At 41.8% G+C, this 22471-nt stretch overlaps 1 protein-coding gene across 2 annotated transcripts in view; it reads left to right on the top strand.

The window, feature by feature from the left end:
- The window catches only part of LOC106608081 (MAM domain-containing glycosylphosphatidylinositol anchor protein 2), a 396771-nt gene that overhangs the window by 338128 nt on the left and 36172 nt on the right, over window positions 1-22471 (top strand). For both annotated transcript variants that reach the window (XM_014205779.3, XM_014205777.3), the window contains exons 13-15: window positions 7698-7718; window positions 9887-10042; window positions 11591-11752. In XM_014205779.3, the coding sequence (XP_014061254.3) occupies window positions 7698-7718; window positions 9887-10042; window positions 11591-11752 (339 nt within the window). The remainder of the gene's footprint in view (window positions 1-7697; window positions 7719-9886; window positions 10043-11590; window positions 11753-22471) is intronic.

The raw sequence follows: 22471 nt of genomic DNA, 5'->3' as shown, positions 1-22471 counted from the left end.
ATTACTTAGAAGTGTACCTACAAGCGTACAAGCAAAGAGTTCACTCCTATACTCTAGCCTAGTCCTAAGTATTACAATTACTCTATCTCTCATCCTCTTTCGTTAATTGAACCATTTGTGTGGGAACAATAGAGAAATGGAGGATCGTTTTAAGTCTTCACAGCTTGCCTGGGAGCTCTTTAGCGCCCACAGTTAACACAGTATGACGCAATTTCCAGTCTGTAACATATTCAGTAGGCACCTCAAATGTCTAATGTACGCTATAGTGAACACAATGTCTTTGATGGGCCAGTCATAACTTGTTGTTCAGGAACTGCTACTGCACCTGGACATTCAGACCAAATAATATTTAAGCATGCTGTGACAATACTTACTGTCAAGTTCGGTCTATTGTGTCTGGTCATAAAACACAATTACTACACGAAATAGAGATGAAAATATATTTGTAATGGCACTGCTTGGCATAAAGTGGGTGTGGGTGGGTGTGTCGTGGAGAGGATAGAGGGGGAAAGATATGACTGAAATAGACACATTCATTTAGACTAAGGCTGTGTGACTCAGAGGCCGCAGGTAAAATATCAGTCAAATGAAACATATTTTCATAAGCAAGGCCTCAAAAAATGGTAGAGAGAGAGAAATGGGGAAAGAGGGAGAATCAGAGGAGAGAGCGATAGAGGAGGGGGAACAGGAGAGAGAAAGGGAGAAATTGGGAGAGGAAAGAGAAAAAGAGAGGAGAGAGATTCGGCTTGGGAGTGCTCACTAGAGAATAAAAGAATAGAACTGTCAGAAAAGTCAGCAGCATCTGTTTCCAGGCCCGCGGCTAAAGCATAAAACTATTCTCTAAACCAGAATGGTTGATTCCCCTCTGTGGAGCCTTTTATTTCTCTGCTGCACTGTGGAACTACACTGTTTGGACATGGGATTCGGTCTCATCGATATGCTTGGAAATATAAAAGGGCCTATAGCAACATCTCCTTAATCTTTTCCTCCAAACTGTAGGCATACTGTATGCCAGGGATCATCAACTAGACTCAGCCGTGAGCCGATTTCTTTTCTTGAGCAGATGGTCGGGACGCCGTAACATAATAACAAATCATTTGTAGACTGCAAATTGACCAATATTGGTATTATCTTCTATTATTATGTGTCGGAATACTTATGAACAGATATCTTAAATTAAAATCCCTTGGAGTTGATATCCTGATGTTTTTACAATGTTTTATGTCCAACAATGACAAATGTTTTTATTATTATTACTTTGCTCAGAAAACTTGGGGTGGGGGGGGGCAAATAAAACCTGCGGGTCACCAGTTGGGGAACCCTGCAGTATGCTTTAAACTATTCAACCTCACAAGTCAATGTGTTTGAATGAGTGGGACTGCTACAAGGCTGCAACAGTTATTTTACCTTTAGAATTGATTTGTGTCTGTCCTCGTTATAGGAAAAACATCATGGTTGACTGTTGGATTTCTCAATACACAAGCACAAAGACACCAGTTTTCATGCTTCTGCTATTGACCGGCAGCAGCTGTTAGGACAACAGACACACCCACAGTGACTCACCTAGAAGTGGTTCCTTTAGAAAGAGCCTGTCCAAATATTGTGGTGAGCCTGGCAGTTGTTTTCCTCTCTCTGGGTGTATTGTTTAGTCCTGTCCTGCAGTCAATTGACCAAATCGCCCTCTAGTGGCCTGAAGGGTGGAATATTATTACAAATAAAATCATAATTCCATAATTAATAAACATCTGCTGTTTATGTCAAATGGTTTTGTTATATTTCAGTCTTCTGTGATGTATAGAAAGTGTAATATTGGGATGAAAACTCAAAATGTAATACATTTCAAGTCTATGACATGGTACAGGTGTCTACTTTATTTAAGACCATAACCATGTCTGTGATGTGTATACTTTAGTTTCAACGTAGATTTGTTAAAGACTACCAAGAAACACTCTGTGACCCTGATTTAGCCAACAGCAGTATTATTAACAACAGAGGCTTGTTCGGTTCCTGCAGTGTCTCCTCTATCTGTAGAAAGAGTACATTGAGTGTGTACTGTATAGGAAGTAGCCTATAGTGTAGTGCAGCGTAGGTTCAGGGCTCTTGTCCTTCATCATGAGGGGACGTTGTAGATCTGTCTAGTCTTGCTACAGCCATGCTCAGTCACAGAATAACTTCATAACAAACCACTGTAAAGAGGGCCTTGGTCAAACAACTCTTTGGACTACAACAAAGAGTATATAGAAGAAGAGTAATATCCATTAGACACTTGCAAGATGATGTGTGAAACCTTCCATAAAGGACAAAAATGTCCTTCTTGCTTTCATTCTCTCATCTCCTCTCCCCTCCCCTCCTCTCCTATCTTTTCTTTTTCTCTCCTCTCCTCTGCTCTCTTATCTTCCCTTCCCTTCATCTCCTCGTCTCTTCTCTTCTTCTTTCCTCTTCTCTCCTCTCCTTTCCTCTTCTCTCTCCTCTCCTCTTTTCACCTTCAGCTACTTTTGGTTATTTTTCATCGTCCTCTCCCTCTTAATCTCCTCTTTCCACTGTCTCTTATTTCCTGTCCTCCTTCTTCCTTTTCTTGTCATGGATTGAGAAACAGCTGTGTTTATAGCTAAAGGGCCGCCTCACAACAGTAAGTCTGAAAAATTGCTCTCTTTTCTTTTATCTCCATGAATCGCCTCTATTTCAGTTCGCCTCAGTGTATAGGAGACCTGGCTGGCCCTTCTGTTCTTAACCAATGTTTTCGTTTTGGGAATGATTTGTTAATACTTCAAATCAAATTTAATCGAGTGGATTAAAATCTATTCCTTCCATGAGTTGCTGCGTTCCATAAATCATTGCCGGTAGCTGTAACACAGTTCTGCAGTTAAGCTGAAGTTGCACATCTATTCACGGGGACAGGAATCTAACATTAAAAAGCCCATGCATCTTCCTGACAGCTTAAATTGTATTTACTCCACACAAAAATGAGCTGCAGGGCTAACTGGCTTAAACTGAGGGGAAAAAAACAACAGTGTTTTTTACCCTTGACCTTTCTGTGTTTGCCACCTAGCTAAACCATCTTAAATTATCAATGAAGAATGTTGATGAAGCCAGGCAGAGGAGTGGCAGGTAGAATGCACAACGACCCTGACAGGTATTTTAATAAGAGGGACACTCTACTGAATCCAGTTCTGTGGATTCTATTTCTATAACTTGCACAACCATCTTTTAGTGGAATGTCACCAGTGTTGCTCTAGAATATTAAAGTATTCTTCTCATGTTATGTAACTGTAGTGATATGATAGACAGGTCACCAGTGTAGCTCTAGAATATTATAATTATAGTTATTTCAATCAAATGAAAGCATAAGTTTGTTTTATTAACAAGGAATAATGAGTAGAAAGGTGAGGTCACAGACTGTTTCCCAACTCATTCATTTAGGCTCTCTACAAAGAACTCGTTACAGGCCACCATCAGCGCAGAAACCAAAACGACAAACTCCTGAAAGACCAGTGGGTTGCCTGATATCATTTACAGGGTTGACTTTTCCAGACTACCTGACCAGGGAAAATGTTGGGCCCTAGTATAGTTAGTTATACGAGGCCCTTCGTTTTTCCTCATCACGCCACATGTTCAGGGAATCTCCTGGTGCCTCAACTGTTGCAAACAAAATTTCTGCGTACGCCATTTCTGAAAAGTCTGAGCATGTACACAAATATTGAGATTTATAAACTTGGCACATGCCATACATACTCATGTTTCCTGTGGTAAAACTGCACGTGAACGAGCATTAAAACTCCACCTGGAAAACACCTCCATACACGTACAGTCAAATATTTTGCATAAGCTACCGGTCTATTTATTGTGTTGGGAGAATGTTTTCATATTTAGCAGTCATTTATGCTGTATCTGGAAAAGGACAGTGTCAGTTTCTGAACAAGAAAACAATAGCAAATTGTCGTGGACCTGTCTACAAAATGTTTGAATTTAACAAAGTTTTATATCGACTTTTCCCCCCAACCTAAATATTAAGGACTGGCCGGGAATTCTGAAAAATTGTAGGGCAGGCTACAAAAAAAAATGCAATTACAATACTTACAGTAGTTAGTTAGATGTTTTAATTTATTTTTCATAGTACTACTGATATTCATCACTGCATTGTTGGGAAAGAGCAAGCAAGAAAGGCATTTCTCTGTACTTGTGCACATGACAATAAAAACTTGAAACTTGATACATAGACCTACTTCAATGTAAAAGATCAGCTGTTAAATTCTATATACTGGGCTTCTAGGTCCAATTAAATTAGAGATTCACATGGTCATTGTTGTATGGCTCCTTTGGGAATATGAACCCAACATGGCCAGAAAAGGTGAGGAATAGATTCTGCAATGGTTATGAAAATGTCAAATTATTTTAGATGAAACATTGTTTTTACATAGATTTCTGCTCTTCTCAGTAATGGCAAATGGTTCCATAGTTTTTTAGGAATAAGCTTTATCATATCTCCCATTTGCACAAAATACCTACTTGCCAGCTTGCAATTAGGGCTGTGGTGGGCATTACATTTTGACAGACGGTTATTGTCAAGCAAATAACTGCCAGTCTCACGGTAATTGACCGTTAATTAACATAAATACATTTAGCTTCTCCTGGATTCCAAACATAGCCTACAAGCCACTGATGCAGACCTTTGGAACATCTACATTTTAAAAAGTCTAATAAATCAATTTAATGTAGCCTACACCATCACAATAAATCCATTATTTATTTTAGATAGGTCTAAAGAAATATGATATGAAAAAATATATAGATTTCAGAAGAACAGAATCGTGTACGGAGTTGTCCTTGTGTTAGGTCCTGATCTGGCTATGTCATATGGCTGTGGGCTACACTAGTTCATTTAGCAGACAATATTTGCTTAGAATTCCGTGTCATTATTTTATTTTACTTGATAGTATGAAGAATTCTGTGTTGAGCATTTAACAGGAAACAGGTCCTCCTATATGCGTTTAGAGTTATTTATGCAACTTTAGTTGTGATTAAAATGTTAGGCTGTATGTTTAGATTGTTAATACATTCTAAAGCTGCATGATGCAACTCTAATGATGCTTTTTATTAAAGTTGCATGAAAGGCATGAGCTCTACTTTGTTTTTTGCGCAGCCTGCGCACACTTCATCAGTCTCTCATTCAAAATTTGACAAGCACTTGATAATGCCTCTTCCCAGCAGCATCACACTTGCGTAGCCGTAATACCACCTAAAGAAATCCATGCCTTTTGCAGACAGTGGCCATTGTGCTCTTGGGCTGAATATAATCATTATAATTCCCTTCTCCCAGCTGCGTGCTCCGAAGCGCTTCTCACTCACATGGATTTCTCAGATATCTCAATTCTTATTAGCCAATGCCTGTCAGTGATTGGGCCCTTCTCATATCTCAGCTCTGGAGTATGCTACAAATGAAGACGGGCACATCGTGGGATGCAATTGCGCGCGTCCTTCATATCGAATTCCGAGGCGCATATTAAAAATGTTGGAAGAACTGTCCACATTTACCTTTCGTCAGCCAACAAGAGGAGTAGGCCAAACAAACAGCAAAAGGACTGGCCTATGTCAATCTACTATCCCACATAGTACAAAAGTTTACCTTTTCTATTGGTCAACTTGTCCTTCTGTGTAAAAAATTAATACTCCAAACATACTCTGCGACAGTTGTGTAATGCCATATATCCCAAATTAATACAACCACAAGCATCAAAACATATCTTAAAAGCATTGCGAATGATGTAACAGATCAGAATGTTTAGCTTAAAATGTTGATAAACTATTAGGCTATTTCTTCACATTATAAGCACAGCAATGCTTACACGACAGTAGGCTGTAAGCTTGAATGTTCCAAAATGCTGTCAATTAGCGGGAAAACACCATACTCATAAGTAACCGCAAATGCGATTATGAATGTAATGCTTTTTTATGGTGCATTTTATGGTGAAAATTATCTTCCTCAAACTTGAAACTCAAGCGCTGCCTATGTATGTTAGGCTCTACAGCGGTTGTAAAGCAGATTAATTTGCATCAATTTAAGAAGTTATTTGGCCACTTTAGTTGTGATACAAACCTTATCAAAATATATAGGCCTGTGGGCTAGGCTAAGGAATTGTGCGACTATGATTTGAAAAAGTCGCCAAAAAAAGGCATGCGCTGTTTCTTGCCTTAGTGCACACAAGCTGGGCATCATTATAATAATTCACAAGTGATAGGCTAATATTGTCACCCATCAGACTATTCTTGATTTAATCTTGTCTTTACATATACTAAATAATATGTGTGAAATTTTGATTTATAATGGACTATTATCACGCACATGTCTCGGAACAGGGGCAGGGGAAACAAATATGTGCGCAACATGAGTTCATGGGTACTCATGAAAAGTTTGATTTGATTTTCAATTACATTTTCATTGATGTCAGAGTGATTAGAGGGACAATAGAGTGCTGAGTACCAGGCAGTTAGCAAATTTGGTAGGTTACTAATGACCATCAGCAGCATCAGAGCCTGGAGAAGCCTCATTACCGTGACTAAATGGTCACGTGGAATTAGAATGAGGTCATGACTCGTGACCGCCGGTGTGGCGGTAATATGGTCACCTAACAGCCCTACTTGCAATACAATATTTCATCCACTAGCAGATGTGCGTGCGCATGGTCTAAAGTTTGCTGTGACGTAAGCACATTCTCACATCAAGTAAAAAATGTATAAACGCCAACTTTTGCATGAAAACTGGTGCAAGCAAATTTTGGGGTATATTTTGTACGTACGCACGATTTATAAATGAGGCCCCTGGCCGTTATCAAACACAACCAACAAAGGCTTCTCCTACAAATTAGTGAGATGAAACATTGTGTCTCACAAGCCTCAAAGTTTATGTAAGGTGCTTGTGAGTGGAAGTTGCCTTTGGTACGGACATCAGTAAGGCAAATTAACGGAATAGTGATCATCTGTTTTATCTAAGATTATTAATATGTCTGTTCTTAGTAGTCCCACTCTCACACAATACATACACACTTCCCCCTCTGTGCTGTGTGTGTGTGTGTGTGTGTGTGTGTGTGTGTGTGTGTGTGTGTGTGTGTGTGTGTGTGTGTGTGTGTGTGTGTGTGTGTGTGTGTGTGTGTGTGTGTGTGTGTGTGTGTGTGTGTGTGTGTGTGTGTGTGTGTGTGTGTGTGTGTGTGTGTGTACACTCATCCGTGTGGACAGATTTGTATCCTCTTTTATTTCAAATGTCTTTCATTTGTTCTTGGATCCATTCCTATCTTTACTCTGATAATGATTGTCTCTGCTGCACTGGAGATGATTTCTCTATCAGTTATGCCATTTAAAAGTTGATTAAACATTTCCATTTCCAATTAAACTCTATAATTGTACTCTGAGAGAATGTGTCATTAGAAGTTGAGATGATGGCCACCAGGAAACAGAATTCAAAGTTTACCAGCTGCTAATGTTAAATCATTACAAATATCAGGTTAAAAGGTTGCGTTACACACTGTTTGTGTGCTGTTTTGGGTGTAACGGTACCTTTTGACATTCTGTGACATTATGTCCCAATACTCCGCACACCTCAAGGGCAACACCCAAACCTTTCTATATGAGTCAGCAAACTGTTGTTTAAATGATGGAAGACTATTGTATTGTTTACTAATGACTACCTCGCTTTTGATTTTCAGCTCCCGTCAACCCTCACCTGAGTAAGTAACTGCTTTTTTTGTTTCTCACATCACTTAGCATGTCTCAGAGTATGATGAGGACGTTCCCACCCTTAACTAGGCAGAGCTGAGCAGCCCTGCGAGAATCCCTTTGAGTAGTTTTCCTGTAATATACTTTATAACTACACTGGAAGGAATAGAATGCATTAATGATCACTACACACACACTGTGTGTGGTGGGATGGGGGATATCAGTGGAATCTGTGTGTGTATTGCTCATTAATGCATTCTATGTGTTCTCTCCAATGTTCTCACATTATGTTATAATCAGGTCCCATGTAACTTACGGAAAACCTCCACATTAACGTCTCCCTACTTCACAAACACTCGCTTGCTAAAGCATATTGTGTAATTGTGTTGGGTTAGCAGTTAGCACATACAAATCACAAATATAATAATTTATTACCAGCATCATTATCAAACCCCCTATAGATTGCAGGCAATCTTATCTAAACATTAGATCTCATCTGCACACTTCCTCCTCTTCTCCACTCCCCTCCAACCCCCCCTTCCTCCTACTCCTCCTCCTCCCCCTCCTTCCACTTTTCCATCTCCTCCTCCTCTACCTCCTCCTACACTCCACTCCTCCCCTCCCAATCCCCCATCCATCTCCACTAAGGCTCAGGTCCATGTAGTTTAGCTCACAGTGGATTGACATTAGCAGAGAGATGCTGGGGGCCAGACCCCCATTTAGATCTGCAAATCTGGACACTGGAGGGGAGAGGAGTCAAGAGCTGAGGCCCCTCTCTCTGTCTCTGGCTGTCTTAGCTGGGCCGCTCTCCTCTGTGGGTGTGGGTGTGTGTGTGCGCCTCTCTCTCTCTCTCCTCCTCCCCTCCTCTCCACGCCTGCTTCTCCACTACCTGTGTAAAGCCTCTAGTTCCTGCCTCCACCAAGGTCGCCACTTCAAACTGCTTCCAGCTACCTTTTAATAAATCAATGAATATTTATCACACGGCCCCACGTCCTGAATCTAGATGCTGCGTTTTACCAACTCTTTGAGGACTCTTCTGTTTCTAAATGTCTTCTGGTTATATCGTGTTGTTTTAATATTATATTATTTTATATTACAGTTTGACAACCATATCTCTTTAAGAGAACTGTCGATAGAGACCTACAGGACCTACAGATGTAGAATCTTAATTTATAATTAATGGACATTTTTGTGGGAGTTAATACATTTTTCATAAGGGGAAATCAAGTGTGTGTGTGTGTGCATGTCTCAGTCACCAGATCTCAACCCAATTGAAAACTTCTGGGAGATTCTGGAGCGGCTCCTGAGACAGCGTTTTCCACCACCATCCACAAAATACCCCTCCAGTAGAGTTCCAGACACTTGGAGAATCTCTGCAAAGAGCTGTGTTCGAATACCCATACTAACATACTGTATACTACATACTTAATGAGTATATACGACATACTATTTGTTCATTTTAGTATACTGTAAACAAAGTGTATCCTTTCAGTGTACTAGTGCTTCGCCTGTCTACCGAAAATTGATGCTTTTGCTATGCAACTTCTTGTTAGCATAACAAATGACCAGCGAGACATCTTACGACTTCATTAACATTGTCCATTGAGAACACACAACAACTATACCACTTAGCTAAGCTAAAAATGACGTGAATAATCAAGTCAATAAATGTTTTCCTCCATCTCCATCTGTATTTGATGTTTCATTATTTGTGTCCATTCCTATGTTAAACCCTATATGGCTCAACTTTACACTGTATGCGGCTCGAAACAGACATACCACACACAACTATGTAATAGTTAATATACTGGAAAGTTTGATGTATTAGTAGCCAACTAATGTTATGTAGCTAGCTAACATACCAGTACATTGGTGTGGCAGGTAGCCTAGTGGTTAGAGTGTTGGGCCAGTAACCAAAAGGTTGCTGGATGAAATCCTCGAGCTGACTATATGTTTGATACCGTTCCATTTATTCCATTCCAGCCATTACAATGAGCCCATCCTCCTATAGCCTCCTCTGATTTGTACCTACATTTGGACATCATTATAAGAGAATTTCTCGACCCGTGCTCCATGAGAGTTACTGCAGCTTTCATCTACTACTGTAGACATTACATGATGAGTTTCTAGTGTTTATATTCCAATGACTGTAACAGTGGTTTTCTGATCCGCTCTTCAGGAGAGTTCCACTGCAGCTTCGAGGAGGAGCCCATCTGCATGTTCACACAGGACAAGAACGATGACTTCGATTGGACGAGACACAGCGCCGCCACCCGTGACACTAAGTACACGCCCAACACCGGGCCTAGCGGTGACCGCAGCGGATCCAAACAGGGTGAGCAAACCCAGGAAGGAAAACAAAGCTACTGTACAGTATGTTTTATTGTGATGTCATTAGGATTTTAGGTGCACTGTGTTGGGGAATCTTCAATGCGACAAAGAAGGTCGTAAGGGAATTGTTTTGCCCACAGTTTACTATGTTAGAATATTTTTTTATACTTATTTGCAAGTGGTTGGCTACCACTCCAGTTGGCTTCAGCTATGTTACATGTATCTGTTTGTGACGCATGTTCTTTCACAGCGTATTGGTACAGTTGGCTTCCAGGTAAACTTCCAGGTCTTTCTGAGTAATATTTTAGTCTTCACCCTGGTAGTCAACTCAGTACAGATACTGTATTAACAACACACACTACATGCGGCAAATCAATAACACTTGTCAATATCAACACAATGGAACATGCAACAAACAATTAAGCACTCTTACTTTCATGGTAGTCATCTCTCTCTGTCTGTATCCCCCCTTTCTCTGTCTCAACTCTTTTTGTCTCTCGCTATATATATATATATATATATATATATATATATATATATATATATATATATATATATATATATCCCATCCTCTCTCTCTGGTTTCCATGGGGACAGTGCCTGACAGAGTTGCCTGCTAGTGTTCAATATGATAGATTGATACAGTGTAAACACAGGCAAATTCGTTTCACAATCTGACACACACCCTCTGCAAGAAACGGTGACAGTTGGCCTGTGTGTCAGTCCTGAGGGAGAGGGAGCATTGATCTAGTCTTTACAGGAATGGACAGCTCTAGTAGCAACAGCAGCTGACGTAGTAAATAATATACTGGCTTTAATCACTGTAATTAGTTGAAACTGTCCAGCATTTCATTACCAGCCCACCAGTCCTAAGGGGCTGCAATTATCTGATATCAAAATCAACAAAGAGAAGGAATTCTATTTGATTTTAGCTGGAGGGTATGCAAGCTTTTTCTCCGTCCTAGCTACCTCCTCCCGCCCCAAAGTGGGACTGTAGATTGAGTCTGGAATGGGACTCGGGCCATGTGTGGGGAAGGTTCGTTTCACTGCTGCTTCTCCCATGAAGGTTTCAGATTACCCTGAGATATGGCCATCACTTCTGTCCCCTCTGCCCTCTGATTAGTGTCTGGTTAGAGGAGAGGTCTTTAGTGGAAATTGACTTCCACTGTTTCACTACTAGCTGGATGGAGCCGCCATTTTCATCCCAAAGGATTCTAAGATATTGAGGGCTTGTTCCATAAATCCTCTATATCATGTGCCCATACATCCTCTATATCATGTTCCCTTTGGGGAATTCTAATAAAACAATAGCCCATACAATATCCAAAACAATATTCCATGTGATCGTTACAGAAATGTTATTTTTTTCCCATAATACAAACAGCACAACCAAGGGTTTATTTTATGTGATTTAACGGCAAATTGTGGCTGTTAAGAGTCATGCCTACAAACAACAGAGCACTCCTTGGGTCCTAAAGACACTGGTGTTGTGTTCTCTCTACCCTACAGGTATAACCTTGTTATTTGGTGTTGTGTTGTCCCCACCCTACAGGTTTCTACATGTACATCGAGACTTCCCGGCCTCGGAAGGAGGGCGAGGTAGCAAGGCTGGTCAGTCCTTTCTTCAACGTGGCGCCTAAGAACCCGTACGGCATCACCAACCCCCCGGCATACTGCTTCGGCTTCTTCTTCCACATGTACGGAAAACACATCGGTAAGAAGAACATCAGTCTTTTTCCCTCCAACACATAACAGCAAGTCACAAACCAAGGACATGTTCCTTGTATTCTCTCGTCAATACATGATTGAGTCATGGAGGCTTCTCTCCAGTGACTATTTATTTGTAATCTCATAGCTTTATGCTATAATCATCCGTATTAGAGCCATTATTCTGGACATTGGATCCATTATAAGATCCATAATTTTGATTGATGGCTTTACGTTTTTTCCCTTTAAGCAGATGTACACTCTTAAAAATCAAAGCGCAAGTTGGAACCAAATGTGACCTAATTCAGGAAACTGGGTGTATGTCGCAAGTCATGACTTCACAGGAGAGCTGTTTGAATGTAAAAAATATTTTTGGGATCAAAATTATTTTTTTGACAGAAATGCCTTCTGGAACATGTGAACTTTCATGTGCCTTAATAACAAACTTGTATGCCATCTGTAAATACGAATAAAATTGTTCAATTACGAGCCTTGTTGGTTAAGCCACAGAAAAAGTGAACAACCTTCCCACTAGCCATGATTGGCTGAGATAATGAGTGGGCTGGACATGCCAAGAGAGGAGTTAGTATTGGTCTGCCATATTCAAGGTTTCTGTCTATTTGAGCTCGTCAGTCTGTGTCGGTAATCCTGTCGAACGCGGCATTTTTTAATGTATATTGTTTCGTGGAGCTGCATAAGTGTTGCTCCCCACTTTCTGGAGGATCAAGTTTTGAAATCAGTGGAACTAGAGTATGATAACTAAAGAGATGGAGAAAACACCTGTCTCCGGATTACATCTTCAAACTAAGGGCAACCGTGGTATGGCATTCCTGACAGGGATACACGTCCAGCATCATGCATGATGATGTATACAGGTAAGATAGTCTAGCGTTAGCTAGCTACATTTTCAGATATTACACGTTTCTAATTTTTACTGAAAGTGGTTTCATTTCAAACTAAGGTGTACTGTTAGCTAGCTAGCTAACGTTAGCTGGCTGGCTCCCTAGCTGACGTTATTATTTGTTTCCCAGAGCCGTTTGCTTTTCTATTTAGAGCCTAATGTTAGCTAGCTAACATTGGACCTGGTTGGTTAGTTCCCAGCACTGTGGCATTGTTGGCAAGCTGTTCATTGTTGTTTAACTAGCTAACGTTAGATGGCTGGCTTGTTAGCTAACGTTACGTGACATGTGTGATATTAAAAGTTGTTTACCTAGCTAGGTTCATTGTTTACCTAGCTAGCTAGCTATATGTCTTAAGCCAAAGTGTACTGTTAGCTGGCTGGCTCCCTAGCGGAGGTTATTGTTCATTTCCCAGAGCTGTTTGCTTTTCTAGTTAGAGCTTAATGGATGGCTCGTTAGCTAATGTTACGTGACGTGTGTACAACAATATGGCCGTTGTCAGTAAACGTCTGCAAAAAAAAGCACCATTTCACATTTTGCTACATAAGACCGAATCCAGGTGTTGAGTCACAAATAGGGTTAGGTGGTATTCAGATTTTCATATCATCATACCATCCTCCTTTCATCCTGGGATATACAGTATTTCTGGCTTTGTACTCAAGGGGGCGCCAAAAACACAAAGCTCAGTACCATTAATGCTAGTTAGTGCTAGTTTGACCACCAGAGGGCATCTTTGAGAAGCATTTGATAGCTTTCATTAGTAGCTGTACTAGAGAATTGAAAACCTTTTTTGAAAGAACACAGTATATGGGACTGATTTTAAGAAATTTTGCTTAATTCATTTGATTAATTTTATGGTGTTTCTATTCCAAGAAAAACGAAAAAAAAACTCTGGATTTTTGTTAGGATGGAAGGGAAAATATGGCTCTGTACAACGTGATGGTTGGGAGTAGGCTAGAGTGCTGGGCTATTTAGCGAAAGAATCCCCGTGTCGTGCGGGCACGTGGCAGACCGGGGTTCAATTCCCCAACAGGGAGGAAGGAGTAGGCAGTCCTTGTAAATAAGAATTTGTTAACTAATTCCATATGTGTTATTTCATAGTTGTGATGTATTCACTATTATTCTATAATGTAGAAAATATTAAAAAATAAAGAAAAGGCCTGGAATGAGTAGGTGTGTCCAAACTTTTGACTGGTACTTGCTTCATTTTATTATTATGGTATTTCTACTCCAAGAAAAATGAAAAACCCTGTGGGTTTCTGTTAGGATGGAATGGAAATGATGCTGCTGTAAAACGTGACGGTCGGGGTAGGCTATAGTCTTGTGCTATTAAGCTAAATAATCCCTGTGTCGTGCGTGGGCATGAGAGGGGCATGCAGGAGACCGGGGTTCAATTCCCTGACGGGGAGGAAGGAATAGGCTGTCCTTGTAAATAAGAATTTGTTCTTAACTGACTTGCCTAGTTAAATAAAGGTAAAAAAACATTTAAAAAAAGGGTTGCTCTGTGCTACCCAGTGTGCTACTGTCCTCCTCCCTTCCCGATGGGCTAGGTCGGTACTCTGTGCTACCCTCCTCCCTCCTCATGGGCTAGGTTTGTCTTCTGTGCTATCCTCCTCCTACCTCTTCCCCATGGGCTAGGTCTGCCTTCTGTGCGCGGCTCTGCGTCCCATCCCGTACCCCCTGCCCTCGTGCCTTGAACCTCGCACGCTTTCAGTGGATACAGCTGGAGAACTGCAAGGCAATCCCATTGAGTGCAGGACCAATGACCAATATATAGTGTCCTGCTAATAACAGGGTTGATTATATACAGTTGAAAAAGGAAGTTTACATACACTTAGGTTGGAGTCATTGAAACTCTTTTTTCAACCACTCCACAAATGTCTTGTTAACAAGCTATAGTTTTTGCAAGTCGGTTAGGACATCTACTTTGTGCATGACAAGTAATTTTTCCTACAGTTGTTTACAGATAGATTATTTTACTTATAATTCACTGTATCACAATTCCAGTGGGTCAGAAGTTTACATACACTAAGTTGACTGTGCCTTTGAACAGCTTGGAAAATTCCAGAAAATGATGTTATGGCTTTAGAAGCTTCTGATAGGCTAATTGATATAATTTGAGTCAATTGGAGGTGTACCTGTGGATGTATTTCAAGGCCTACCTTCAAACCCAGTGCCTCTTAGTTTGACATCATGGGAAAATAAAAATAAATCAGCCAAGACCTCAGAAAAAACATTGGAGACATCCACAAGTCTGGTTCATTCTTGGGAGCAATTTCCAAAAGCCTGAAGGTACCATGTTCATCTGTACAAACAATAGTGTGCAAGTATAAACACCATGGGAGCATGCAGCCGTCATACCGTAAATGACTAAAATGATACCGCTCAGGAAGGAGACACGTTCTGTCTCAGAGATGAACATACTTTTGTGCGAAAAGTGCAAATCAATACCAGAACAACAGCAAAGGACCTTGTGAAGATGCTGGAGGAAACAGGTACAAAAGTATCTATATCCACAGTAAAACGAGTCCTATATCGACATAACCTGAAAGGCCGCTCAGCAAGGAAGAAGCCACTGCTCCAAAACCCCCATAAAAAAGCTAGACTACGGTTTGCAACTGCACATGGGGACAAAGATTGTATTTTTTGGAGAATTGTTCTCTGGTCTGAAGAAACAAAAATAGAACTGTTTGGCCACAATTACCATTGTTATGTTTGGAGGAAAAAGGAGGAGGCTTGCAAGCCGAAGAACACCATCCAAACCGTGAAGCACGGGGGTGGCAGCATCATGTTGTGGGGGTGCTTTGTTGCAGGAGGGACTGGTGCACTTCACAAAATAGATGGCATCACGAGGAAGGAAAATTATGTGGATATATTGAAGCAACATCAAGACATGAGTCAGGAAGTTAAAGCTTGGTCGCAAATTGGTCTATCAAATTTACAATGACCCCAAGCATACTTCCAAAGTTGTGGCAAAAGGGCTTAAGGACAACAAAGTCAAGGTATTGGAGTGGCCATCACAAAGCCCTGACCTCAATCCTATAGAAAATGTGTGGGCAGAACTGAAAAAGCGTGTGCGAGGAAGGAGGCCTACAAACCTGACTCAGTTACACCAGCTCTGTCAGGAAGAATGGGCAAAAATTCATCCAACTTATTGTGGGAAGCTTGTGGAAGGCTACCCAAAATGTTTGACCCAAGTTAAACAATTTAAAGGCAATGCTACCAAGTACTGATTGAGTGTATGTAAACTTCTGACCCACTGGGAATGTGATGAAAGAAATAAAAGCTGAAATAAATCATTCTCTCAACTATTATTCTGACATTTCACATTCTTAAAATGAAGTGGTGATCCTAACTGACCTAAGACAGGGAATTTTTACTAGGATTAAATGTCAGGAATTGTGAAAACTGAGTTTAAATGTATTTGGCTAAGGTTTATTTAAAACCTTACTTCAACTGTATATGTGAGAATATCCAAGGGGCTTTGATATCATTCTAAATTCATAACAATAATAATAATAATAATAATAATAATAATAATAATAATTGCTTTGTTTAAAAAATAACAATATTTTGGAGATAATTGCATTTTCAAAGATGCGAGAAAAAGGCCATTGTTGAACATGGGGTGAGACATTGTTACTAGTTTGTAAAGAAAGACAGTTTGTTATTTAGTTGATTATTTGAATCAGCTGTGTAGTGCTAGGGCAAAAACCAAAACTTGCACCCCTTGGGGTGCCGAGAACCGAGTAAGTGAACCATTTTAGGGTCTCTTAAGAGCCATAAATGGGATTGTTCTTTGAAAAACCATACAAAAATCCCAAACCAGAAATGTTTGGTCCCTCCAAGACCAGAATTGAATAGCCCTTCTGTAGGGATTTAAGCGTCATTTGCATAGTTCGCAGGGTGCCCTTCAAGTGAGTTACCATTGCACCCATGACTGTGTTTGCTAGTGAGAGAGACACAGTTGTTGCAGTCCTGTGGCCTTCACCAAGTGAGATCCAAAGTGAATATGTTGTCATAACACTTAGTATTTAAGACAATACAATAAGGCCTAGTTTTACCCTAATACAATGACATGCAACTCATAATTTGCCTGCAAGTCACATTATGCTGGCTTGCAAAGTGATGTGTATTTCCTATTGTGGATATCCAACATTTAGAAATGTTATTCTCCCACAACCTGCACTCAAAGTGACTGCCAGGGTTGGGAAGACTAAGGTATTACAATACCTTAAACATCTAAACTTGAACAACCCATTCAGTAATGGGTTTCAAGTCCAAGTAACAGATTAGAATAGTTTAGAAAACTGTATGTTATTTACATTTGAGGTGCATAAGATTAATTAATCAATGTACATGCAAAAAATAGGCATTGAAACAAACAATTCTAAAAATCAACCTGCAATAGAGCATGCTGGGAAATATGATACTGATGTGCATGGTTTTGGTTCAACTCTGGTTATTAACACCAACACTGGGGTTCTTTTACACCACTGAGTGTTAATATAACTCTTTACAGTATGAATTTAACTATTGAATCAACACTAGAAATGTTACACTGAAAAATCAACACTAGTTAACACTGGCCAATGTCCTGTGTGCTATGAAAGGGACTTATTTGCAGGCATCCATACATTTCAAGAAACTTTTAGAATTCTGAAGAACCGTAGACTCAAAGTTTCTTTATCGGGCAAGAGATCTCCAAGGCACCTTAAGAGCTGACGAGGAACCATTTAAGAACCTTTGTCACGGCTGTTTAAAGGATCGGACCAAGGCGCAGCGTGTTTGTAGTTCCACATCTTTATTAAACCGTGAAACTAAATGCAATACACCAAATACTTAAAATTACAAAAACAACAAACCGTGACACAGAGAGAAAACACACTACTCAAAATTAACAACCCACAAAACCAAATGGCAAAACCCCCTACATAAATATGATCTCCAATTAGAGGCAACGAGAACCAGCTGCCTCTAATTGGAGATCATCCCAACAACCCCAACATAGAAATAGAAACCTAGAAAAACAACGTAGAAACAGAAAACACAAAAACCACCCAAAAACACCCCCTGTCACGCCCTGACCACTGTACTATAGAAAATAACATCTTACAAGGGTCAGGACGTGACAACCTTTATTTTGTCCAGTGTACAGTACCAGTCAAACTCATTCAATGGTTTTTCTTTATTTTAACTACTTTCTACATTGTAGAATTATAGTGAAGACATCAAAACTATGAAATAACACATATGGAATCATGTAGTAACCAAAAAAACAAATCAAACAAATCAAAATAGATTTTATATTTGAGATTCTTCAAAGTAGCCACCCTTTGCCTTGATGACATCTTTTTGATGTAGTTTATCTGAACGCATCCCCGTCTACAACCATTTCCTGTATCCCAGTGAAGAGGTACTCTGCTACTAATGCTCTGCTCCCAGACTCTGTGTGTGTGTGTGTGTGTGTGTGTGTGTGTGTGTGTGTGTGTGTGTGTGTGTGTGTGTGTGTGTGTGTGTGTGTGTGTGTGTGTGTGTGTGTGTGTGTGTGTGTGTGTGTGGGTGTGTGTGCGAGTGTGTGCGAGTGTGTGCGAGTGTGTGCGAGTGTGTGCGAGTGTGTGTGCGAGTGTTGTGTGCGAGTGTGTGTGCGAGTGCAAGGGGGAAGTAAGATTGGACCTCTGGCAGTGAAGCAGTACCAGCTAGTGTCCTCTACTGGGCTTGTACTCTCCAGTGTGTGTGCGTGCGTCCACATTTGAGTGTATATACACAACTCAAGTCTCCACAGTGAAGCCTATCAGTCTAACAGGGGGGTAGTAGTAGACTACTGCATCTTAGCAACAGCAGGGTAGAGAGGGAGGGAGTAGGACGTAATAGTCTCTGGTCTCCTCTTTACTGATAATAGTGTGGTCTCTTCTTTACTGATAATAGGATGGTCTCCTCTTTACTGATAATAGTCTGGTCTCCTCTTTACTGATAATAGTCTGGTCTCCACTTTACTGATAATAGTGTGACCTCTGGTCTCCTCTCTACTGATAATGGGGTATTACTTCCTCTTACATTACCTTCTCATTGTCTCTTAGTGTCCCCAATGAAACCTGCAGAGAAAGTGTTTGCTGTGAAGAGCTCTAAAGGGAGTCCTTTTGCTGTATGAGACAACTGCTATTGAAACAACATTGCCCTGCACCAAACAAGAGAGCGAACTGACACGGAGGGAGCTAGCTACTGTATCATCCATCTTGACAAAGGGCTGAGCTAGAGTTAGCATCAAGATGAGGGATATTGTTGAGTTAGCTACGCACACGTGTGCATATACCGTAATTTCCGGACTATTGAGCGCACCTGAATATAAGCCGCACCCACTGAATTAAAAAAATATATTATTTTGAACATAAATAAGCCGCACATGTCTATAAGCCGCAGGTGCCTACCGGTACATTGAAAGAAATTAACTTTACACAGGCTTTAACGAAACACGCCTTATAACAAAAATAAATATGCTTTAACGAAGCACGGCTTGTAACAAAAATAAATAGGCTTTAACGAAGCACGGCTTGTAACAAAAATAAATAGGCTTTATCGAAGCACGGCTCGTAACAAAAATAAATAGGCTTTAACGAAACACGGCTTGTAACAAAAAATAAAAAATTTGCAGTAAACAGTAGCCTACCAAGAAAGTCATTGGTCACTATCTTCTTCCTCCTGTGCACTGAAACCACTGAAGTCATCTCCTTCAGTGTCGGAGTTGAATAGCCTCAGAATTGCTTCATCCGATATTGGATCGTTTTCATTGTCGCTCTTGTCACTGTTTGACCTTAACCCGTTTGGCAATTTCATTGGGCTAATGAAAGCTTCATGCCACCAAAAAACTGAGCACGTCACAGAATGTGTTTTTTTGGAGAAAAAACATTTGAAAGCGGGAAAAATCCATATATTAGCCGCGTCATTGTTTAAGCCGCGAGGTTCAAAGCGTGGGAAAAAAGTTGCGGCTTATAGTCCGGAATTTACGGTACACACACACAAGCAGACACTCACGCTCACATACACACACACCTACACTGTGGAAACTAGTATGCTTAGCCTACCCTAGTGGAATGTGGGAATTGCCAGGTGCGGTTGGCTCCGAACATCTGGAATGTGTGAAGGAGGGAGCGAGGGAGGAAGGGGGAGAGAGGGAGGAAGGGGGACTGAGGGAGGAAAGGAGGTGGGTGAGGCAGGTCAGTGGGGAGATTAGAGCTGTTCCAGCGCTCAGCTGAGGTTGAGTAGGCCGTGACATTTTCAATTTGCTCAGATTGATCGCCAGCCGAGTCCCCCTCTCCCTCCATCCCCTTCATCCCTCCTTCTCCTCTCCTTCTCTCCCTCCATCCCCTCCCTCCACCCCCCACCCCTCCTTACCTCCCTGCCTCCCTCCATCCCCCAGACAGTGCCTCCTGGACCTCCTCCAGAAATCTCTCCAGCAGCCTAAGAGATGTTAGTCCTGTTTGTTGTGCCAGGATTTCCAGGGTTTTCCACCCCTCCTCTCCCAGCAGTCTCAGGTCACCCAGCCTTAGTAAACCCACTGCCATCAGTTGCCTCTGCAGGGTGGCCACTGAACCGATCTCAAAGGGATGGCTGGGTTGTGGAAGATAGGCTCCTCCCAGGCTCCACACCCCTTCTCATGTGGGCCTTAGCAGCTGCCAGGCCCTCAGCACTGCAGATTAAAAGTCTGAGAGACCTGCTGTACTCAGCCTCTTCAGCTTCATGAGGAACAGCTGCCGGTCCAACCCTAATCCGCCAGCTCTTCTCAGCAGCGCGGGGGGGGGGGGGGGGGGTTGAGGACAGCCAGTTTATGCCACAGGGAGGATGCTACCAGGTTGTTGATTATCAGCAGCCACCTCCACCTGGCCAGTCTTGACACCACTGCCTGTGACAGCCCCTCCCAGTTCTTCCTGACCCATCTCTCCGAGCCCAGATACACCCTGAAAATGTTGAGCCCTTCACAACCTCATTGCATACCCCCTGGAAGCAGAGGGGCCCTATCCCCCCATGCCCCACATAACAGAGCTTTGCTCTTTCCCCAGTTTACCTTAGCTGATGAAGCTCCCTCGTACACCTTCAGACTAGTCTCTAGTGCCTGCATATCCTGACCATCACAGACCATCACAGAAACGTAATCTGCATATGCTGACACTGCTATGCCTGTCAACACACCCATACCTGTCCAGCACACTCCCTGCAGTCTCCTGCGTAGCAGGCCCAAAAAAGGCTCAATGGCTAGTGTATATAACTGCCCCAATAGAGGGCATCCTTGTCGAATGCCCCATCTCACCCAGACTGGCCTACTGAGCCCCCCTCCCACCTTGACCATACATGACTCCCCAACATACAACATCTTCACACAGGTCAAAAACCTTTCCCCAAACCCAAACACAGACATCACATTAAACAGATACTCACGGTCCACTCTATCAAAAGCCTTATCTCGATCTAAAGAGACCAGTCCAAAGTTCACATTCGAACCTCTGAACAAGTCCAACATGTCCCTGATTAAGAACACATTGTCCGTGATTGAGCGTCCCGGTACGCAATATGTCTGCTTCAGTCTATTAGCGAGGACCTTGGCAAATATCTTGTAGTCCACACAGAGCAATGCCATAGGCCTCCAGTTCTTAAGTTCACACAACTCCCCTTTTTTGGGCAGGAGAGTCAGAACCGCCCAACAGCAGCTCATTGGCAACTCTCCTACCCTGACGCACTCACGCTACACGCAAAAGAAATCCAGTCCAAATTTTTTATAAAACTCCAAACTCCACGGGGGACATCTGAGTTATGGCCTCTGCCAGTTCATGGGACAACAGGGGAATGTCCTTTTCTTCCCTCTGTGCCAGAGAGAGCTTAGTGGGTTCTGCAAACAAAACCTGAGCACACATAGGATCACACAGTTCTGCCCTATACAACTTAGTATAAAACTCCACAGTCCGCTCCCGCATCTCACCCACCACAGAGGTCACCCGCCCATCCGAAAGCCGTAGACAATGCATACCCTTGGCTTGCCCACTCTCTTTCCAAACCAAAGAAGGAGGAGCTGGGAGCATCCATCTCCTTGAGCATGGAGAACCTAGCTCTTACAAGTGCTCCCTTTGCTTTAGCCTGGAAAAAACTGCCCAGGTCCCTACGTAATTCAGCTAAATTAGCCTGGAGGCCTACATTGCTCTACCTCCATCACACAGCTCTACCTCCATCTCACTAATACTACGTTATAGTTCCCCTAAAACTCTCCTAGCCTCTGAGGATGAGAGCGCTGTATACTGTTGACCGAAATGCCGGATTTTGACTTTTCCCACATCCCACCATTGACTCAGAGACTCATACTCATCTCTTCACTGCCCCCACCTTTCCCAAAAAGTCTAGAAACCTGAGCAATAAGTGGCATCTTGTAAGAGCTTTACATTAAACTTCCAATAGGATGCCTGCCGAGGCCCTGGTGAAATAGACAGCCGAGCCATGGTTATGTGATGATCCGACAAACCCACCAGGAGAATGGTAGTGCCCAACAGCCTATTGCTCTGATTCCTGGACATGTTAAATCAATCAAGCTGCACTCACCCTAGCTCCAAAGACCTTCACCCATGTATACAGTCTTGTGTTGGGATGTCTAGTTCTCCAAACATCCACTAGGTCAAACTGCTTAATGATGTCCCTTTATATACCCACTGAGCCTGAATGAGACTCCTCCCCATTTTTGTATTTCGTAAAATCCATTGTGCAGTTCCAGTCCCCGCCGACCACCAGCGTCTCCTCCGGCGCTACCTGTGAGAGTTCCTGTCTAAGACACCCAAATAGAAGTCCCC

Source organism: Salmo salar, chromosome 06 (assembly GCF_965601325.2).
Source record: "Salmo salar chromosome 06, fSalSal1, whole genome shotgun sequence".
NCBI classification, from domain to species: domain Eukaryota; kingdom Metazoa; phylum Chordata; class Actinopteri; order Salmoniformes; family Salmonidae; genus Salmo; species Salmo salar.
The sequence above is the reverse complement of the archived record's forward strand: the minus strand, read 5'-3'. Positions and strand labels throughout refer to the sequence as shown.